The sequence below is a fragment of the Phasianus colchicus genome, chromosome 5 (assembly GCF_987193195.1).
Source record: "Phasianus colchicus chromosome 5, bPhaCol1.hap1.1, whole genome shotgun sequence".
Classification (NCBI taxonomy): domain Eukaryota; kingdom Metazoa; phylum Chordata; class Aves; order Galliformes; family Phasianidae; genus Phasianus; species Phasianus colchicus.
In genome coordinates this window covers 46,565,298-46,582,473 of record NC_143440.1, presented here as the reverse complement: position 1 = coordinate 46,582,473, position 17,176 = coordinate 46,565,298, and the positions used below count along the sequence as shown (strand labels likewise).

The following is a 17,176-nucleotide window of genomic DNA, read 5'->3' as shown; positions in this document are numbered from 1 at the left end:
AGACAAAAACATAAGGACATCTTCATATCTGGATCAAGAGCAAATCTGATGCCATGAATTCTTATACCAGCTCCTTACCACTTTGCACCTTGCACAGAGTTGCAGGTACATGCTCTGTCTCCTTAAAAGAGCAGTCTACGTATGCTTGATATGTATATGAAACAAGGAAAGATTAACATACTACAGCCATTATTTCCATTGAAATAAGCATCAGTGGCTTAAACTGAGAGGTTTGGGGAAAGAATAAACTACTTTCAGCCTGAGAGTAGTTTATATCCTAACTGCAGTTGCAGTCTGGTTACATAACAGCAAGTCCCATCAGAAGATCCAAAATTAAACTCTATGGTGGCTTAATATGATAATTTTTTCATGACTGCAGTGTGCTTGAAAGAAGCACGGCCTGTTTTTCTCTTTGTAGAGATACCAGGAGTGATAGAGCACTACAGTAGCCAGGGGCCAACCAGATCAAGGTCACTTTTTGCCGAGTCCCAAGAGAAGCTCCCATTCACTCCGTGAAGAGCAGGTTCAGTCCCAGAGAGGGCACAGATGCCCATTCTCTGTCCGTCCTCCCCCTCCCTTCCCCTCGTAACATGTCTCTTGATCTCAGTGATTTATTCCAGTATAACTGAATAACGAGGTACAAAATATTAAACCTTTCAGGTCTCATCTTCTGTGACTTAGCAACACCTTCTCAATGGGTTTAAGAGAAGCTTAACTTAAACAATCACCTATTGTCTTTTAGCATGCCAATTCACCAAAATAATTAAGAAAACAATAGGCAGATCATTTGTAGCCAGGTCTTGTGACTGTATCTTAAAATCAGACAAAAGAAAAGATCCCTGCTAGAGAAAAAAGAGGGCAAGCTACTATAAACATTTCTCTATCATATTTTATGTTTTTGTATTTGATGTATAACACCTTATTTTTATTTATATTTTTATTGATGAGGATCAATTTATGAAACAGAAACTTATTCTGCTCCCATTTGCACCAGTTTAACACCCATTGATTTCCCAGTATCAGGATTAAATCTGAATTACATCACTCTAAATAAACAGAGATTTCAGCTGTCATATCTCACCAGCAGCTGCAAATTAAACCTGCATCTACTCAGTGGGCAAAAGTAAACACACTGCATTTGCAGAATCACCAGAATAAAATTACCTCCCTTCTTCCTTTATTTTTTCTTTCAATTCTCTTAGTATTTGCACACAAGAAGAGCTTAAATCAATTCACAAATGTAGTTTCCACATTAAATACTGTCCTTCCAGTCTCTTGCACGCAAAAGGAAGTGACCTGAATATCTTGACTTCTCCAAAATTACTTAAACATACAAAAACAGTTTCAGTGAGTTTAATTCATTTCATTTCAGTGCTGTGCCTGCAGGGCAACCCAGGATGATGCTCCCACATGGAAGAGGTCTCCGAGGTGTTACAATTGCAGCAAAACTATGAGTGGCCCAGAGCCCTGCTTGCCATGGCTCCAACAATGTGCTTCCATAAAAAAGGTCTGATTTGCCACACATGCCATGCCACCAGATTCATAGGGCTTATTCCTGATTTTTACCTGCATGGGAAGAGAAGAATGGAGGCTGTACAGTTACTAATTCACTCCAGCCTGTGCAGGGGCGAACACCATCTCTGGATGGAAGCTCCTTCCACACTCGACCAGCTCCTTGTGCCCATTGCCCAACCTGATGCTTCAACTCCCTCTAAGGGGTTATTCTGTCCAATGTCACACACTCTGGCCCTTTCCTCTGGCTAAAGGTAGCCAAAAACATTGAAAATCGGTGGGGGGATGGTAGGCTTGGTAGGGATGGGTTTCAAAACCACAGGCCTGTACAGTTTCTGCCCTGTGCCCTCTGCCTCCTTGCAGAAGGGCTGTGCCTCGGCTGGCAGTGTAGCAGTGCCCTTCCTCCACAGCCCCAGCCCTGGGAAAGGCGATGGAGGCAGCGCTCCTGGGGGTTGGTAAACAGCTGGCCCAGGGCAGGGGAAGGGGCAGCAGGTCCAGGCACCCACCCGGCCTGAGAGTACACCAGTGGCGTCTTTCTCCCCTGCATTCAGGGCAGGCTCATGACTCTCAGGTCCAATACTGTCTTGGTTCCTTTTGCTTTTCTTCCCCTCAAAGGGAGGAGGGTCCCTGGGGACTGGTAGCCCCTCGGGGACTGGGGGGAAGCCCCTGGCTGGGAGGCTCTGTGGCGGCCGCGGCTCTTCCCAGAAGGAGGCAGGAAGCTGTCGTTTCCTCATGGGCACCTGGTCTGGCCTGTTGACCTCAGGGTTTTGCTCTGGCACAGCCTGCTCCCCCGCCAGGCTCTCCTCCACCTCGGCTGCCTGCAGCACCTTCTCAGTGGCAGCCCCACTGAGGGGGCCAGGTTCAGGCACCTCAGGCTGGCAGCTGCGGGCCCTGTCCTCTGCTCCACGGCGTGGGCCACATTCCAGGGGCTTGGCAGGGTGGCACCGTGGCACCCGCGAGTACTTCTGAGAAAAACGCTTCAGCTGCTTCTGCAAATATTTCCTGTGGTCCACCGACCGGCGGCAGGGAGCAGATTTATCCAGGGCTGCCTTGATGTCACTAGAGGCCAGGTTGACAAAGTTCAGCAGGGTTTTTACCTCGCTGTCCGATGCCATTTCACTGGACGTGCTGTGCAGAATTTCCCATTAAATGTTTATAATCCGTTTCAGGCAAGCCTTGGCCAACCTGCAAGACACGGTGGGCAGACTCAGAGTGTGAAGCCTGCATCCAAAAAGCATCAAGAACACTGCAGGAGGTGGAGAGAAGGCGTCAAACTTCTCAGCTAAGCATACAGGTTGTCCGCCAGCTCACCTCTGTGCAGGCAGGCTGCCATGCACCTACAGTCCCGCAACACTGCCTTGGCACAGGGCTGCTCACTTAATCTCCTTAGGTGAGGCATAGGTGGGGAGAAGAAGCCAAGGCAGCTGCTCTTGTGTCCCTGCAAGCAAGCGCGGACACTCACCCGGCACGCTGGGGCTTTCCGGTGGGTGCTGGTGAAGAAGAGCCCCTTCCTGCTAATCTCGTTAGGCAGGTTACACACTGCCAGGCCAGACGGAGGCAGCCAGTGTGTGTGGAGGCAGTTGAGCGAGCACTTGAGCAAGCTGAATGAATATCGACTCTGCCGAGTTCGGGGCTCTCTCAGACCAATCAGGAGCCACTTTGCCAAATACAAAGCATCCCAATCAGGCATCAGCCTCCCCTTCTCACATTCTTTGCCATCACAAATTGTCACCATGGGGACAGCCACAGAAAGACAGCTAATAAATACAATCATTTCCCCGCGATTTCTACCATTCTCCCCTATCCTCTTCACCCCTACCAAGGCCTTTCTTTTTTAAAGGCACAATCCAAAGGAAGAGTGCCGACGATGAGTTAGGAAAGTTTAGGCACCCTTTTCTATGCACTCCCCAAAGCTGTCTGGGGGCTGATACTGACCATGCTTCATTGGCACAGGACAATGTAATATGGGGGACTGGGCTAGCCTACTTTTAACCGTTCCCCATCAGAGACTTTTTTTTTTTTAAGGGGAGGATGATGTCAGAAAAAGGTAGGAAAGGAACAAATCTCTAAAGAGATGTGCAGATATCCATGGAAAGGGAGCTTGAGCGCTCAAGAATCTTGTCTTTATGTTTGCCCCCTCAATTGAGTTACACAAAAGCTGAATTACCCATTCAAACTACCCGGACAAAAGGATGGAGTTGGATAGTACTCTTGCATCTGTAGTCAGTTAGAGACTTAAATCGAGTCGTCATGATGGAGAAAGAGTTAGACAAAGCCCATAGAATTGCCATCAGCAAACATTTTCCTGTGTCATATTAGTGGGTCTCCATGACTCCCCCTGGCCTGGGGACAATAGCACAAGTTTGCACACTCGACTACTGTCACCCTGCCAACGCTGGCAAGGAGCAGAAACAGGACAATCCTTTAAGGGGAAAGCATGCCCGCTGCAGGGAAGGTAAGAAGAGAGGGAAGAAAAGGCGTGTGAAATGCTAATTGAGCTGCTTCCTTTACTGATGCATAGCTATGTGAGCCCTCTGCCTTCGTGCAGGCTTGTCCCTGAGGGGTGGCAATAACTTAATAGCGCAGCAAAACTGGGATCTGGGGGAATAGGAGAGAGCAGGAAGGCTGCCCTTGGTATACATGGGTGATGTAGAGCTGGTTTCAGCCCCATGTACCAGCCTGCGATCCACTGCCTCCCACAGACAGCTCTTGTTTCCCAGCCTGCAGCACCCCAGGGATGGGAGGAAAGGGACAGTGGCAGGCTAAGCCTGCCCACAGCCAGGGAAAGGCTGCCAGCCCTGGGAAAGCAGGGGCTGAAGTCCCAGCTACCTCTCATTTTACAAATAAAAATCTTCTTTGCTAACATAAGGCACCAATGGTCTGAGAGCTGAAAAATGCAACATTCTTCATTTATTTCTTTTAATCCAGTTTTCTTTAGAGAAGGACAAGATCTAGACTGTACCATTGTACACTGGTCTGAGGACTCCTCCAGTCTTCCTATGCCAGTGTGCTCAGTGCTGACACCCCATTTTCATGCCATTTCTCCCAGTCCAACCCAAGCCATATATTTCAGTGGCAGCACTCAGGTGCTGCAGATCTAGGGAGACCTTGGGCCAGGACACTGCACAGCAGAAGATGCCACAGAGCCTTTGCATTACTGCAGTGAGTTGCAATGTGATGGCAAGGTAGAAAGCCTTGAGGGCACTTCTGTGCTGTCTGAGACAGGATTATACTGGCAAAGTGAAGGGCAGCTTTGCTCTTACTGCTGGAGGCAATGGGGTTTATCTCCTCTCAGTTTCTATTCCAAAAGCAGCTCCTCCCCAGGAGACCTAGTGCAGCTGACTTTCCATCATCTGCCTCACACCATCATGATGCACGTCTACATGCAATCTTCTCCAGTAAGATCTTCACTGGGGAGGTTTCCAGTCATCTGCTCAAGCATCTATTTTGGGATACACTAGCTGGGGCCCGGCCTCTTTATGACTTGACACAGGTTCTTCCTCTGCAGCTAAGTTTACAGAGAGAAGTGTTTTCTAGCACATTTGACAAGATGCTTATCTCTATTTGGAGGAACAAATTTCCTGCTGTGTTGAGCATTTGACCACACCCTGAACAACACGTACACTGTATCCCCAAGTGCTAAGGAAGATAAAGAGAGATGTGGGACAGGTGCCTGGTAGCAAAGGAGTTTCTGAGGACGTTAATGAACCATGTCTTTAGAGGCCTAAGAAACTCATGTAATATACTGTGAGTCCAATATCCAATTATAGGGGATCTACAGGAAAGATAGGGGATTTACAGGAAAGATAGGGGATTTATGGCTGTGTGTATGGGGAGCCGAGCACTCCTCCCACGCCACTGAAGCTCTCTCCAAGTGCCCATCTATGCCTGTGCCTTCCAGGAGGGCCACTTGCCCAGGTCATAGCTCCTTGGCCACCACGTGGCAGCTTCCCATGCCTCACCACACTTGCCGCTCCAGCATCCTTTTCCCCTGCAGCTGGGTAACGGCAGGGAGCTGAAGAGGAATGAACCAGCAAGCAGGATTTAAGAAGCAGAGCAACCCACCCTTTCAAGGTCAGACTCAGGTTGAGCTGCACAGGGTTTTCCCTAAGAGACCACCGGAGCCCTTTTGTTCCTCACTGCTCTCACCATGTTCATCCCAATGTACATGTGAAAGGAACAATTAACAATAGGGCACTCCTCTCTGAGGATCCAGGGCACTTTGAAGTGTCCACCAACCAAAGGCTCAAGAATGATACATCATTTTCCACTGTGAACGTGTCAAACTAGTACAGCAATTGAAAAAATGTCTCCACATGCCTTCCCAGCATGCAGACAGGGACCAGCTGGAGAGCCACTTCATATCTGACATGTCACCCCCTGACAGCTGTCTTCTTGGGAATTTTTGGTATGTGAAATTTTCTAACTCCTTTTTATAAGTGAAGCACAGGAATAAACCCATTCACTAAAAGGATGCAGTCATGCTTCTCCCAGACATGCAGAAACTCTGAGAAATTATTTTCTTCCACAGAAATACCCAGGAAGTGTTTTAAAAACATCACTCATTGTAACTGGTGTCACGATTTAGCCAATTCTACCCTAAAACATCTTCCAGCTCATTTCTACACTCAGGCACTCATGCAGCGCAGATATTCCAACATCAGCATCATCCCAGGACTGCATGAGCAGACCCAGTAATGCAAACCATTAAGAGAGGAGACAGTGCAGTAAGTGCACTGAGCAACTGAGATAGCACAAATACCCAACTCGTTGCTACTATTGTAATGATCAGTAAAGCAAAGAGCAGTTACTGAAAATCTGAGTAGCACAGAGGTGATGCAAAATCACTGTTTTGGCACTAGCTTACACAAAATGCATTTTTCTCTCCTAAAAGAACACTTTTTCACCGTCTTAGCTTGAGTAATAAACATTGTCACAGGACTCAGCCTGCTGTCTGTATAACTATGCTGCATACTGCAGTGCCAGTATACTTCCCAGGCTGGACTGGGTTGAAATGAGCTTCTTGCCCCTCCCTGATTTGGGGCAAGCATTTGTTCATCTGGATATGTCCATATGCTAAGCACTGTTCTTCTAATCTTTTTCTTATGCAAGTTAAAACTAGGCAATCTCCATTTATTTTAAAAAAAAAAAAAAAAAAAAAAAAAAAAAAAAGTAGTAAACAGATTTTTACTTAAAAACAAAGCTTAGAAATTGTAAAAAAATTTACTTTGAAAATTCACCAAAGATTTCAGTTTGTTGTGTTTTGGAGAGATGAGGAGAAAAAAGGAGATGTTAATGATATGCCAGTGGCATAAAAGTAGGAGATGTTACTTAACATCATACTGCAAGAATCGGGTGACCTTAAGAGTTATTGCAATTGAAAAGATTTTAGGGATGCTGGGCCACACTCCCCAAGGTTTGATAGCAGGAATTTGTGCTTTGAGGAGAGAAGTCACCATCTGGAAATTAGAAGAAAAACAGGTGACAGGATGAAAATGAACCTCACTCCTTCATCCAGTCTGACCTTTCTGACTGCAGGAGGGGTCCTGCAGCATACCAAGAGGGGACACTGACTGCGTTCAATCCTCCAGCAGGTTGCCCTCTGGACTCAGAGCCTGTCCCCAAATCCAAGTCCTCTAAGTTCAGGAAGTGAGGAAGGAGGGAGATATAGGATTTTGCCCCAGACTCAGCTGTTCTCTTTGCTTCTCACCATAATGGAGCTAACACCTTTTCCCCAGGAGAACAGCAAATTGGTACTCCCACTAGCTTTGACTCTTCCCTCCCCATTTTTTTCTCTTGACAATCTGCTTTGACCTGAGTGACATCTTCTCATTGCTTTCAAACCCTGATTTGCCGCACATGGGGCCTACTCAGAGTCTGTCCCCAAGCACTGGGGCAGGAGGGGGGGGCTGTCACCACCCCACAGCCGCTGCCATTCAGGCAGATGGTGGAGGGGGCTGATGTGAATAGCTCCTGTCAGTCTCATAGAGTGAACTTTACAATTGTGCTACGTGTTGAACTGCATGTGACTAATGCCATTCTTCTTCAGGCTGCAGGCAGGACACAGCTGTTTCTTTAAGGAAATTTTCGTTTTTCTGGGAAGGAAAAAAACCATAACATTATTGCAAGGTCATGACAATGGTGATATCTATGTATTCTGTAATTAGACATGATCAAAGCTCATCCTGCTTTTCACTGCCTCTCTTCCTGGTGAATCAGATAATGTGTAAAAATTAGCCTGGTCTTGGTTTGGTCCTTCTCGAGGTTTAAATCCTGCTTCCACATACATCAAGTATGCACTGAGCAGCATCAGGGCCAAATATAGTTTCCTTTATGTAATTCTCAAATAATTAAGTATTTTGAGATCACTGAAAAGTCTTGTGCCAAATAATACAGATAGCTTCTGTTGATGAGCACTACAAAATGATTAAAAAGCACAGACATAAATATGAGCATGTGAAAAGGCTAATCTCTTAAAAGCTGCAAAAACAAGTACCCAGTCCTTCCTCCATAAAGCATTAGGTATTTCAGATTGAAATGGGATCTGCAGTACATACTGCAGTGAAGAAATTGAATAAATCACAGAACTAATATTAAGTGAAGCATCAGTGATCAGTCAGTCTCTCTGAAATGGGTGTTTGCTACAGCAGTTCTGGGCTCGTTACTCCCACTGAAGCCAAATTTGATTTGTGCATGGATTTCTACAGGTGTAGAATTCGGTTCCCCCAGGAGTTTTCTGTTAAAAGCACAAGAGCTCGTTACTTGGAGCAGATTAGCACTCTACTTGTCTGGAATATCACAATATTTCTGTTCTCTGAGACTTATATGTGAGTGTTGGTGGGTTGCAGCAGAGTTTGCTATGTGCCTTTGTTGGTTTTTTTTTTTTTTTTGGACAATAGTTCATAGAAATACATTACTCTGCAGCGTTACATGCAAAATACAGTGCCCATTCCAGCACTCCAGGTTTGGAATGCAACATACTCAAAGCATCTTCCCAGTTATAAAGGATAGAATTTAAATTTGAGATTCTGAGAGAATGCCCAGGTATGAACTGGTGGAGGAATCATGCTTAGTCTAAGAGCTTAACTCAGAGACACAGGACCCTTCCCCTGGGGACTGGTTTTTCTGGAAGAGGAATAAGATTGTTGTTTTCTGATAAACAAGTTATTGTACCTGCACTGTTCCCAGAGCTGGAGCTTTGATAGTGAGATTGTTAAGCTTCAGACAAGGCCATGTCACAGGTCCTCATCAGAAACACACTTGATAGTACAGAAGCACCTCTAGAAAACAGACCCTTCTGGACAAATTGAATGAGATGGCATTCAACCAAGTATGCTGAAGGAGCTCAAATATGAAATTGCTGAGCTATCAACACAGAGTTTACACCAGCCTCCATCCCAAGGACCAAAGATGATTAATGGAAAAGGTAGTTGTGCAAATACAGAATACAGCATTATTTCCTCTGGACTGGAGGCAGATTTACTTCAGGAGAGCTTCAAAGACTTATGATGGCATTGATGCTGTTCACTTCCTCTGATGTTGCATGTAAAAGAGACTAAACGGGCAAAGTTCACAGGTGATACAAAATTGTTCATAATAATCAAAGCTAAAGCTGACTGTTGCAGAAGGAGCTTATAATACCAACTGACAGTGAAGTGCTAGATGGAATTCTGTATTGACAAGTGCAGTGTAAGGCACTTGGGAAAAAAATAACTACCTATACATCTCTGGATAGCAACACTCAAAAGATCTTGGATAACTTAAACAAAGGTATGAGTTATCTGAAAACCTTACGTATTGCTCTGCAATAATCAGAAGGTAATCTGAATAGCTGAAATTACTGAATGAGAGAATAAATCAGAACAGAGAACAGCAGTTAAATCACTGTTAGTCCTCTTCAGTTCAGAAAGAAAACAAGCTGAAGGGGTATGATTCGAATGTATCCAATCACTACCAGAATGGAGAAGGTAATGAAGAAAAGGTTAATTTCTGTTTCTCCAGTGCAGGAATTAAGGGTAATAAATCAAATTACCATGCACTAGGTCTAAACCATAAGGAATGAATTTTCGGTGAGATACATTAATCTGTAGGTCTTGCTGCCAAAGTATTAATGAGTTTAAAAAGGACTTAGACAAAGTCATGCCATAGAGGACCATGATGAAGCTGAATAATTCACCTTAAACCTGTCGCTCAAGGACTTCTGATTGCCAAAAGAGAACATGAAATACAAATCAAATACAAATACTTCTTCTGTCCTTGTGTCCTTCCCTCAATATCCACATAGGCTATCATCCGAGATGAACTTGACAAACATTTGATTTCATTCACTAGAACACATCTTACCATAAGGAATGGCAAAATATATTCTGGGTAAGGCTGTGGAGCATGAGGCACAGAAAAAATACACTGGAATTCTGTGAAAAGCAAAGCCTCATTTCCTTCCACCTACTATTTACAAGTTTGGGGCTATTCTGCATTCGTGCAATTGTGTTTCAATGCTCATAAAAGAAAGTCTGAAACTCTGGAAGATTTATTTGTGATATTGTTTTTAGAAGAAAGATTAGGTTGCTCTAAGGGGAACTAGCATAATTCAATGTGCCATTTGTCATGAAGACAGATGTTATCTTTTTGAGAAGATTTTGTATTAGTTGCTGTATCACAGTCTCAGTCACATCATCTTTTCTCCAGCCTGTCAAAATAACTACCACAGTCCAGTTCTGAGAACAGCCACATGCCTGCTTAGCTCTGATGTCTCTCCCTCTTGTGGCTGGAAATCAGTGCAACCATTCATTTCAGTGCATGTGTTTATGTGCACTCCATACCCAAACAGAAAAGCCAAGCCAGGGTGATACATAAATCATAGAACAATGGGTTGGAAGGGACCTTAAAGACCATCCAGTTCCTACTTCCTGCCATGGACTGGCTGCCCCCCACCAGACCAGGCTGCCCAATGCCTCATCCAACCTGGCCCTGAACTCCTCCAGGGATGATGGGGCATCCACAGCTAACCTGAGTAATGTTAGTGCCTTGCCACCCTCTGAATAAAGAATTTCCTCTTAAAATCTAAGCTGAATCTCCCCTCTTTTAGTTAAAACCCATTCTCCCTTTGTGCTATCACAATCAGAAAGTCAGTTTCCCTCCTATTTATAAGCTCCTTTTAGGTACTAGAAAACCATAATGAGGCCATAAAAACATGAGGAAAAATTTCTTTACTGCGAGGGTGACAGAGCATTGGGACAAACTGCCCAGAGATGCTGTGGAGTCTCCTTCTCTGGAGAAATTCATGATCTGCCTAACACTTTCCTGTGCAAACTGCTGCAGGGAACCTTCTTTAGCAGGAAATTGGACTAGATGATCCCTACAAGTCCCTTCCAACCCCACAACTCCACGATTCTATGATTTTGAGGTTTCTCTCAAGTCAGAGAAATACCTTCCTCAGCCTCATGGGCCTTCAAATACTGCAGTAAAGTGTATGTTAGAAAAACTTTGGTTGTTTTCTGCTCCAAACAGCTCTGCTTTGATAAATGCAGCAGGATTGATCTGTGCTGTGCATCCTTTAACTGAATTACGATGTATAATCCTCCCCGGAACAGAACATTTACATTCCACTGACCTAGTTGAAAAAATGCATTAATTTTAATTTATGTAAAATTCTTCCAATAGAAGAGTGAGAGGGCTGCTTGTAGCTAGAAGAGAAGTCCAACTTTTTAATCAGGATTTTTGAAGACTGCATTTCAGTGGGTGGTTTGTTCATGTAAATCCAGACACAGCTTTACTACCCCCCAATTTAGCTCACAAGGGTCATGAATAAAACAAATGCTACCTCTCCTCTTCTGATCCTTGGGTAGAGGGGCAGTGAGAGTTGTTTGCATAGCCTAAGGTTTGGCTGTAGGTTCACTCCATTTTTCTGAAACAAACACCACAGATATTTTTTGCAAAAAGAACAGAAAGGAGAGTGGTTTGTGTTGCTTCAGCACTGAGAAATAGTTGGAAAGATATCTCATGCCAGAATTCCTTTTCTTAAATATTACCGGTGGGGTCTTGAATCAGCAATGTTGCTACTACTCAATTCATCCAGCCCTGCTTCTGTAGAAGTGGGTTTTGAGAGTAAGGAAGTGATAGGAGTTATCATGATATTCTTTTCCTTCAGGCTCTTTGGCTGACACCAATGTTACTGTAGCCCATAGGAAATCAAGTCAATTTGGGAGCTTTTTGTACCAAAATAGTCTAGAACCAGAAGAGAACAAAGATGTCCCAGTTATTTTTTAATTCCCCTACCAATTCCTGTATGCGGGATAAATTTGTGGCAGGTGAGCATAGGATCTCAGTGTTCATATCCAACATTTCTTACATATACCAGCAGTTCAGCTTCTGTGCCTGAGGCAGGACAACACCACAGCTGTCTACAGGGACATGCATGTGACCAGAAATTCACTGACTTGAGGGGATGTTTCAATCCAGACTCTGCCACAAGGCCCATTCCTGTAGCAGAAATATCAACACTGTTTCCAGGAGGCTGCTGGCCACCTCGAGTGACATTTTTTCTTACTTGCTGGTATCCTTAGCTTAAAGTTCATTTCAGATGGAAAGTATTGTAGATGTTTTACTCATTACCAATGGAAATGCATTTTTTTATAGTGCATTCTCAGTAAGGCTGTGAATTTGCTTATCTGCAGCTGTTTAAGGACACGATATTGCTGTAACAGGGCAATCCCTATACTAGGCAGCAGCTGCTCAGAGCAACGTAGCCTCATAAAATGCAGACTGTGACAGTGGAGAATTTGTTATTTCTTACTCAGCCAGAAATCAGTCATTTAAGACCCTAACTTATGAAACATGAAAAAGATATCATGGAAAGCAACCTTCCCCTGTTTTCTAATAAATGGAAACCAGAAATATCAGAGGTGAAATATCAAGCAAATATAAATCATGATAATAGGGAGAAAAAAGGAGAAATATTGTCCAAAATAAGGTAGCACCCTATCAGCTCCCAGAACATTTGCAAAGATTTATTTGAAAGTGAAATAAGCAATATTCATTTCAAACATTAAAACCCAATTGGCAGCCTTTCAGGCCTCGATAACTCACATGCTGTCACATCTCCTTCCAACCATATATACTTGTTTTTTTATGCAGCTAAACTTCAGAAAATTCTTAAGACAAATGTTACAAGAGAGAGAAATAGCTATGCAATCATACAGTTTTCTCTAAAAATAGAGAAGAAATAAATAATATCAATAAACGAACGCACAGTAATTTAACAATAGGAGGACTCTGTCAGGAAAACATTTATCAATTGTTCTTCCAGGTATAGAGGTGTTGAGAAGTGTTCACCATGTTGTTTACTACCACAAGCAATCAAGACTTGGTTAAAGCAGGCTACAAATAGGAATTTTCTTTCAGCAGAATCTTTTGTTTTTCAGAGAACTTCCCAAGGTCTTCAGGATTTTGATTTACTTATGGTTAGTAGAGATTTGATGCTAGTAACGTTTTTTTGTTGTTGTTGTTGTTGTTTTCAACATCAATTTGTTGAAGATTGTCATTCTACAATGTCACACAGCAAAAAGAAAATGCATTCTGACAGAGATTGTTCTGAGGTTTTGCACACACCTGATGTTCTCTGCACTCTAGTGGCAATTGTGTTCAGATACGGTCTATGAAAAGCAGCACAGATACATGAGCATTCCACACCAGATGGGAATGCTGCATAAGAACAGCCACCTGTACCACCCATGGGCCAGTTCCCCATACAGGGTTTGTACCAGTGTAACACACTAAGCCAGACTGAGGATGCTGCTGAACACATGTTGAGGGAAGATGTGATAGATCCATGAGAAGACCTATAAGCATGGTGTGATCCCAAAATATCTAGGGATCAAACTGTCCACAAGCAACTTTTGTTGTTTAACTTTAGGTTGGATATGAGAAAAAAATTCTTCTCAGAAAGAGCAGTGAGGCAATGGAACCAGCTACCCAGGAAGATGGTGGTATAATCACCTCTGGAGGCACAGATATGTAAAAATGTGTGGATACAGCTTGGAGAAATACAGTTAGCAGTATGGTAGGGATAGGTTAATGGTTGAATTAGGCAGTCTGAATAGTCTTTTCCAACACTAACGATACTACATACCACTATAATACTTAAATGAGGTAGAAAATACAGCAACGTTAGCAGACTAGCACAATCCTAGGCTGCAGCAAATGAAAACAAGCCCAAACAGAGCAATCACAGATACAGAAACAAAAGAAGAAAAACTGCTTACCTTTAGAAGAGCCAAAGTAGGCAGGGATCTTGAGCAAGAGACACCCTCACCTCCACTGCCAACCCTTAAATGAGGTCTGGGAAGGGGTGGATCCTGGCTCCACCCCTTCTGGTCACTCAGATGCATTGCATGCACCTGAGCCCCCCTGGGTTGGCCCTGCCTTCCCACCAGGTGCTCAATCACTGGTTCAATCCATGACTTAACATTTCCACTGCAGCCACCTTTTGGACAAACTGTGCTGAATAATGCCACAGATTTCTGTCATGGGATCCTCTCTGCCTTGTTGCAGATGCATTAGTGTCTTCTTTCTCTTCTTGCTATTCTTTTAATTCATATTCATGCAAGCATACTTGTCAGAAATTCATTGGGACCAAATAAAGCTCTTTTTCCTTCTAAGAATTATTCACTAATTATCCAGCTATGATTTCCTGGACAGTTTTGGTAGCCCAGGCTCCAGCTCCTGGGTTAATTCATTTTGTGTCAGTTCAGCTGTGTCACACTGTGTCATCTTTGTTTCTTGATTGGGTGAATGAAACCTTTAAAGTGGGATGCAGCAAATAATGAATACCCTGATCATACAGTAGAGTAATTCTCAGTTTTGTGTGTGACTGACTACACAAACAAGATTACATCCAGGCCAGTGCAGCCAGCCACCAGGGCTGAATGTTGCATGCCAGCTGCACAGGCAATAAGCCGAGTTTGAAAATGTCCTTGCAGACCTGTCCAAATGCTCTGAATGAAACAGTCTCCATTTATGAAGTTTACCTCTGGAAATAAAAAGTTTAACTGCATAGTTATCCATTTGTTTTTTATTATTTTCAAAAGCCACTCTTAAATAATTTTTGAATTAATTAATATCACTAACGGAATTAGTCTAATTTTTTTATCTGAACTACTTTCCCATAGTAACTGTTAACAAAAAAAAAAAGAGTAAAAATAAAGAAAAACAGAGGTATGGGCTAATCTAGTAAAACTTATTTTTTTTAAAAAAGGGTTTTTTTTATAAGATAGTTTTTGTATTTTAATGCATGAGCATGCCCAACAACCAGTCAACAGTATTTTTCAGCTACAGTACACAGAAACTTTAACATTCCAGGATCTGTACAGGGTAAATTTCAGTCATGAGTACCTATTCCTCCTAAATTATAAAGAAGGGTGAAATATTTTCTAAAAATATCTGAAATAATAACTAGTGTATGATTGAGGAATGGGTGAATCCATCAGCATTTCTCACAAATATTTACTAACACTGTCTGACGCACAGCCTAATCATCACTACAAAAGCTGTATCTGCCTGATGTTTAGAAATTGCAGTGAGCATTAAGAGGCTGAACGCTTGTTGGCTCTGGAAAGATTGCTTGGTAGTGGGAATGTCGATTTCAGAGGATGATTTAGATAATCCATTTCTAGGGAGGCTTGTAAGAAAAATAAGTTCTTATTGCAGAGTATTTTACATGAGAGAACACCGCACTTTGGTTGGATGTATACACTTTTTCAGAGAATCCCAGAATTGTTTGGGTTGGAAGGGACTTTAAAGATTATCTAGGTCCAACCCCCTGCTGTGAGCAGGGTTGCCAACTACTAGATCAGAAAGCAAATAACTTTTTTCCCTTAAGGACTACCAGACTTCACATTGTTCTTCAGATAGAATCAAGGCAAAACATTGCAGAAACGCCTTTCATCAGTGGAATTGATACAGCTGGAAAAAGCAGGTAAGCTTTTGAACATGCAAATTGTTCTTTAGATCTAAAACAGGCGTGACACTTCACACTGAGTTTAATTTAGTTACATTTGATTAAGCAACAGTGGACCAGCAAAGGATGCCTGGTACCTGTGGAAAGGTGAATGGAGCAAGAGGAGACACAAGGAAGTCCTGCAGCCCAGACTAACAGCTATTCCCTGAGGACATATATTGCATTACTAAACTAATGTCTTTTCTTTATTGGCAATGCCTAGAGCTCAGAGGACCTCAGAATTTCTGAGGCAAGTTATCTAACCTGTTGAGTGCACATCCACTGGGGATGAGGAAAATAGAATGGATCCTTCACAGTGCTCTATCAAGAGGATTATATTATGTGCAGCTGGTCTATGAAATATATCCATATTGTCTGACTTGTCTCTCAAATGCTGAGATGTTTATTAAAAACAAGACTGTGGGGCAGAATGAAAGCTGGAATATATGTATCTAATATTGGTTTAGCCAAGAGCTTTCAATAAACTAAACACAACAAGCATCCAGGGAGTTCAGCTGTCTCCACACTTCCCAGCCCCTCCAGCATTGCTCTCCATAAGCAAGTCTCTTTTAGCTAAGTACAGAGTAATATAAAGCTTGAATCCCTCTTTGTCAGGGCTGCTGGTCCCTCTTTCTGATCTCTGTCTGCTCTTTTACACCAGGAATAATCTCTCTATGACCCCTTCTTGTCTTCCTATTTTCATGTCACAGATTGATACTACACCAACCATCTACCATCACCTTGTTAACAGTGCCTATTTAGAGGTAGAGAGAAGTAGGATCTTTCACCCATGCATTTATCTCGCTAATGGGAATTATCTGAAAATGAGCACAAGCAACACTCATTTACCATGAAAAAAAAAGCAACCTGGAAAGTGTCAGAGACATGCAGTGAATGAACTACTCTTGCTAATAGCTGACTGGCCTTGTTATTAATAAAGATATAATGATGTTAAGCTTCTCTATTAACTCAACAGACCGTGGCTATTGGTTACATTTCATTTCTAAGAAACAGGCTCATTTTTCAATTACATTGTAATTCACAGTGTCTTTAAGTGCCTGGAAAATGCAAAGAGTCTGAGAGCATCTTATACTGAGGATGCTGTAGAGTTTTATTCAAACAAAAACTTCAGTACAGAAAGATATTTGCTGGTTTATAATTCAGTTCTTTCCCATGCCCAGATGAAAAGAAGAGTGTATATCCTTGCACATTGGAAACCAAAGTTCATAACAGACAGAACTCCTTCCCTTTCCACACCCTTGTATTCATCCATTTGGTTTCATGATGCCTTGATATCTGGGAGTCCCACAGAATGCTGCCTTCTCTCAGCTGGAAGCATCATGCAAATGAGATGGTTAATGGCTGCCCAGAAGGGTGAAGCACGAAAGCAGCAGGAGCAGTTGGCTCCAACTACAGCAGCAAAGACAAATGTAACAGTGGTTGGCAGGAAGAGAGGGTTTCCCTTGCCAGCACCCTGCCTCTGCCAGTGCTCAGGGACATTAGACCACACATGATGCCTTGCTGGACCTCCTCAGTCCTCTGGGAGATGAGCATTACCAGGGCATCGAGGGATGCCTCCTCTCACTGCTGCTGGTGGAGGAACCTGGGCCAAGTTACTCCACTTCTTCCACATCTTACTTCCACTTCATTTCAGCAGCAGTACCTTCC

At 43.1% G+C, this 17,176-nt stretch overlaps 1 protein-coding gene across 1 annotated transcript; it reads right to left on the bottom strand.

Moving 5' to 3' along the window:
• Positions 1-477: 477 nt before the first annotated feature.
• Positions 478-13,822, bottom strand: FAM181A (family with sequence similarity 181 member A). Its single transcript, XM_031592882.2, has 2 exons — positions 13,776-13,822; positions 478-2,697 (listed from the first exon to the last, which is right to left on the bottom strand). Exon 2 carries the CDS (start codon positions 2,625-2,627, stop codon positions 1,761-1,763), a length of 867 nt encoding a protein of 288 aa, XP_031448742.1. The 5' UTR covers positions 2,628-2,697; positions 13,776-13,822; the 3' UTR covers positions 478-1,760.
• Between the last annotated feature and the right edge of the window lie 3,354 nt (positions 13,823-17,176).

Excerpts from the sequence above, each read along its gene's own strand:
- FAM181A (XM_031592882.2), bottom strand. The coding sequence starts at position 2,627 with ATGGCATCGGACAGCGAGGTAAAAACCCTGCTGAACTTTGTCAACCTG.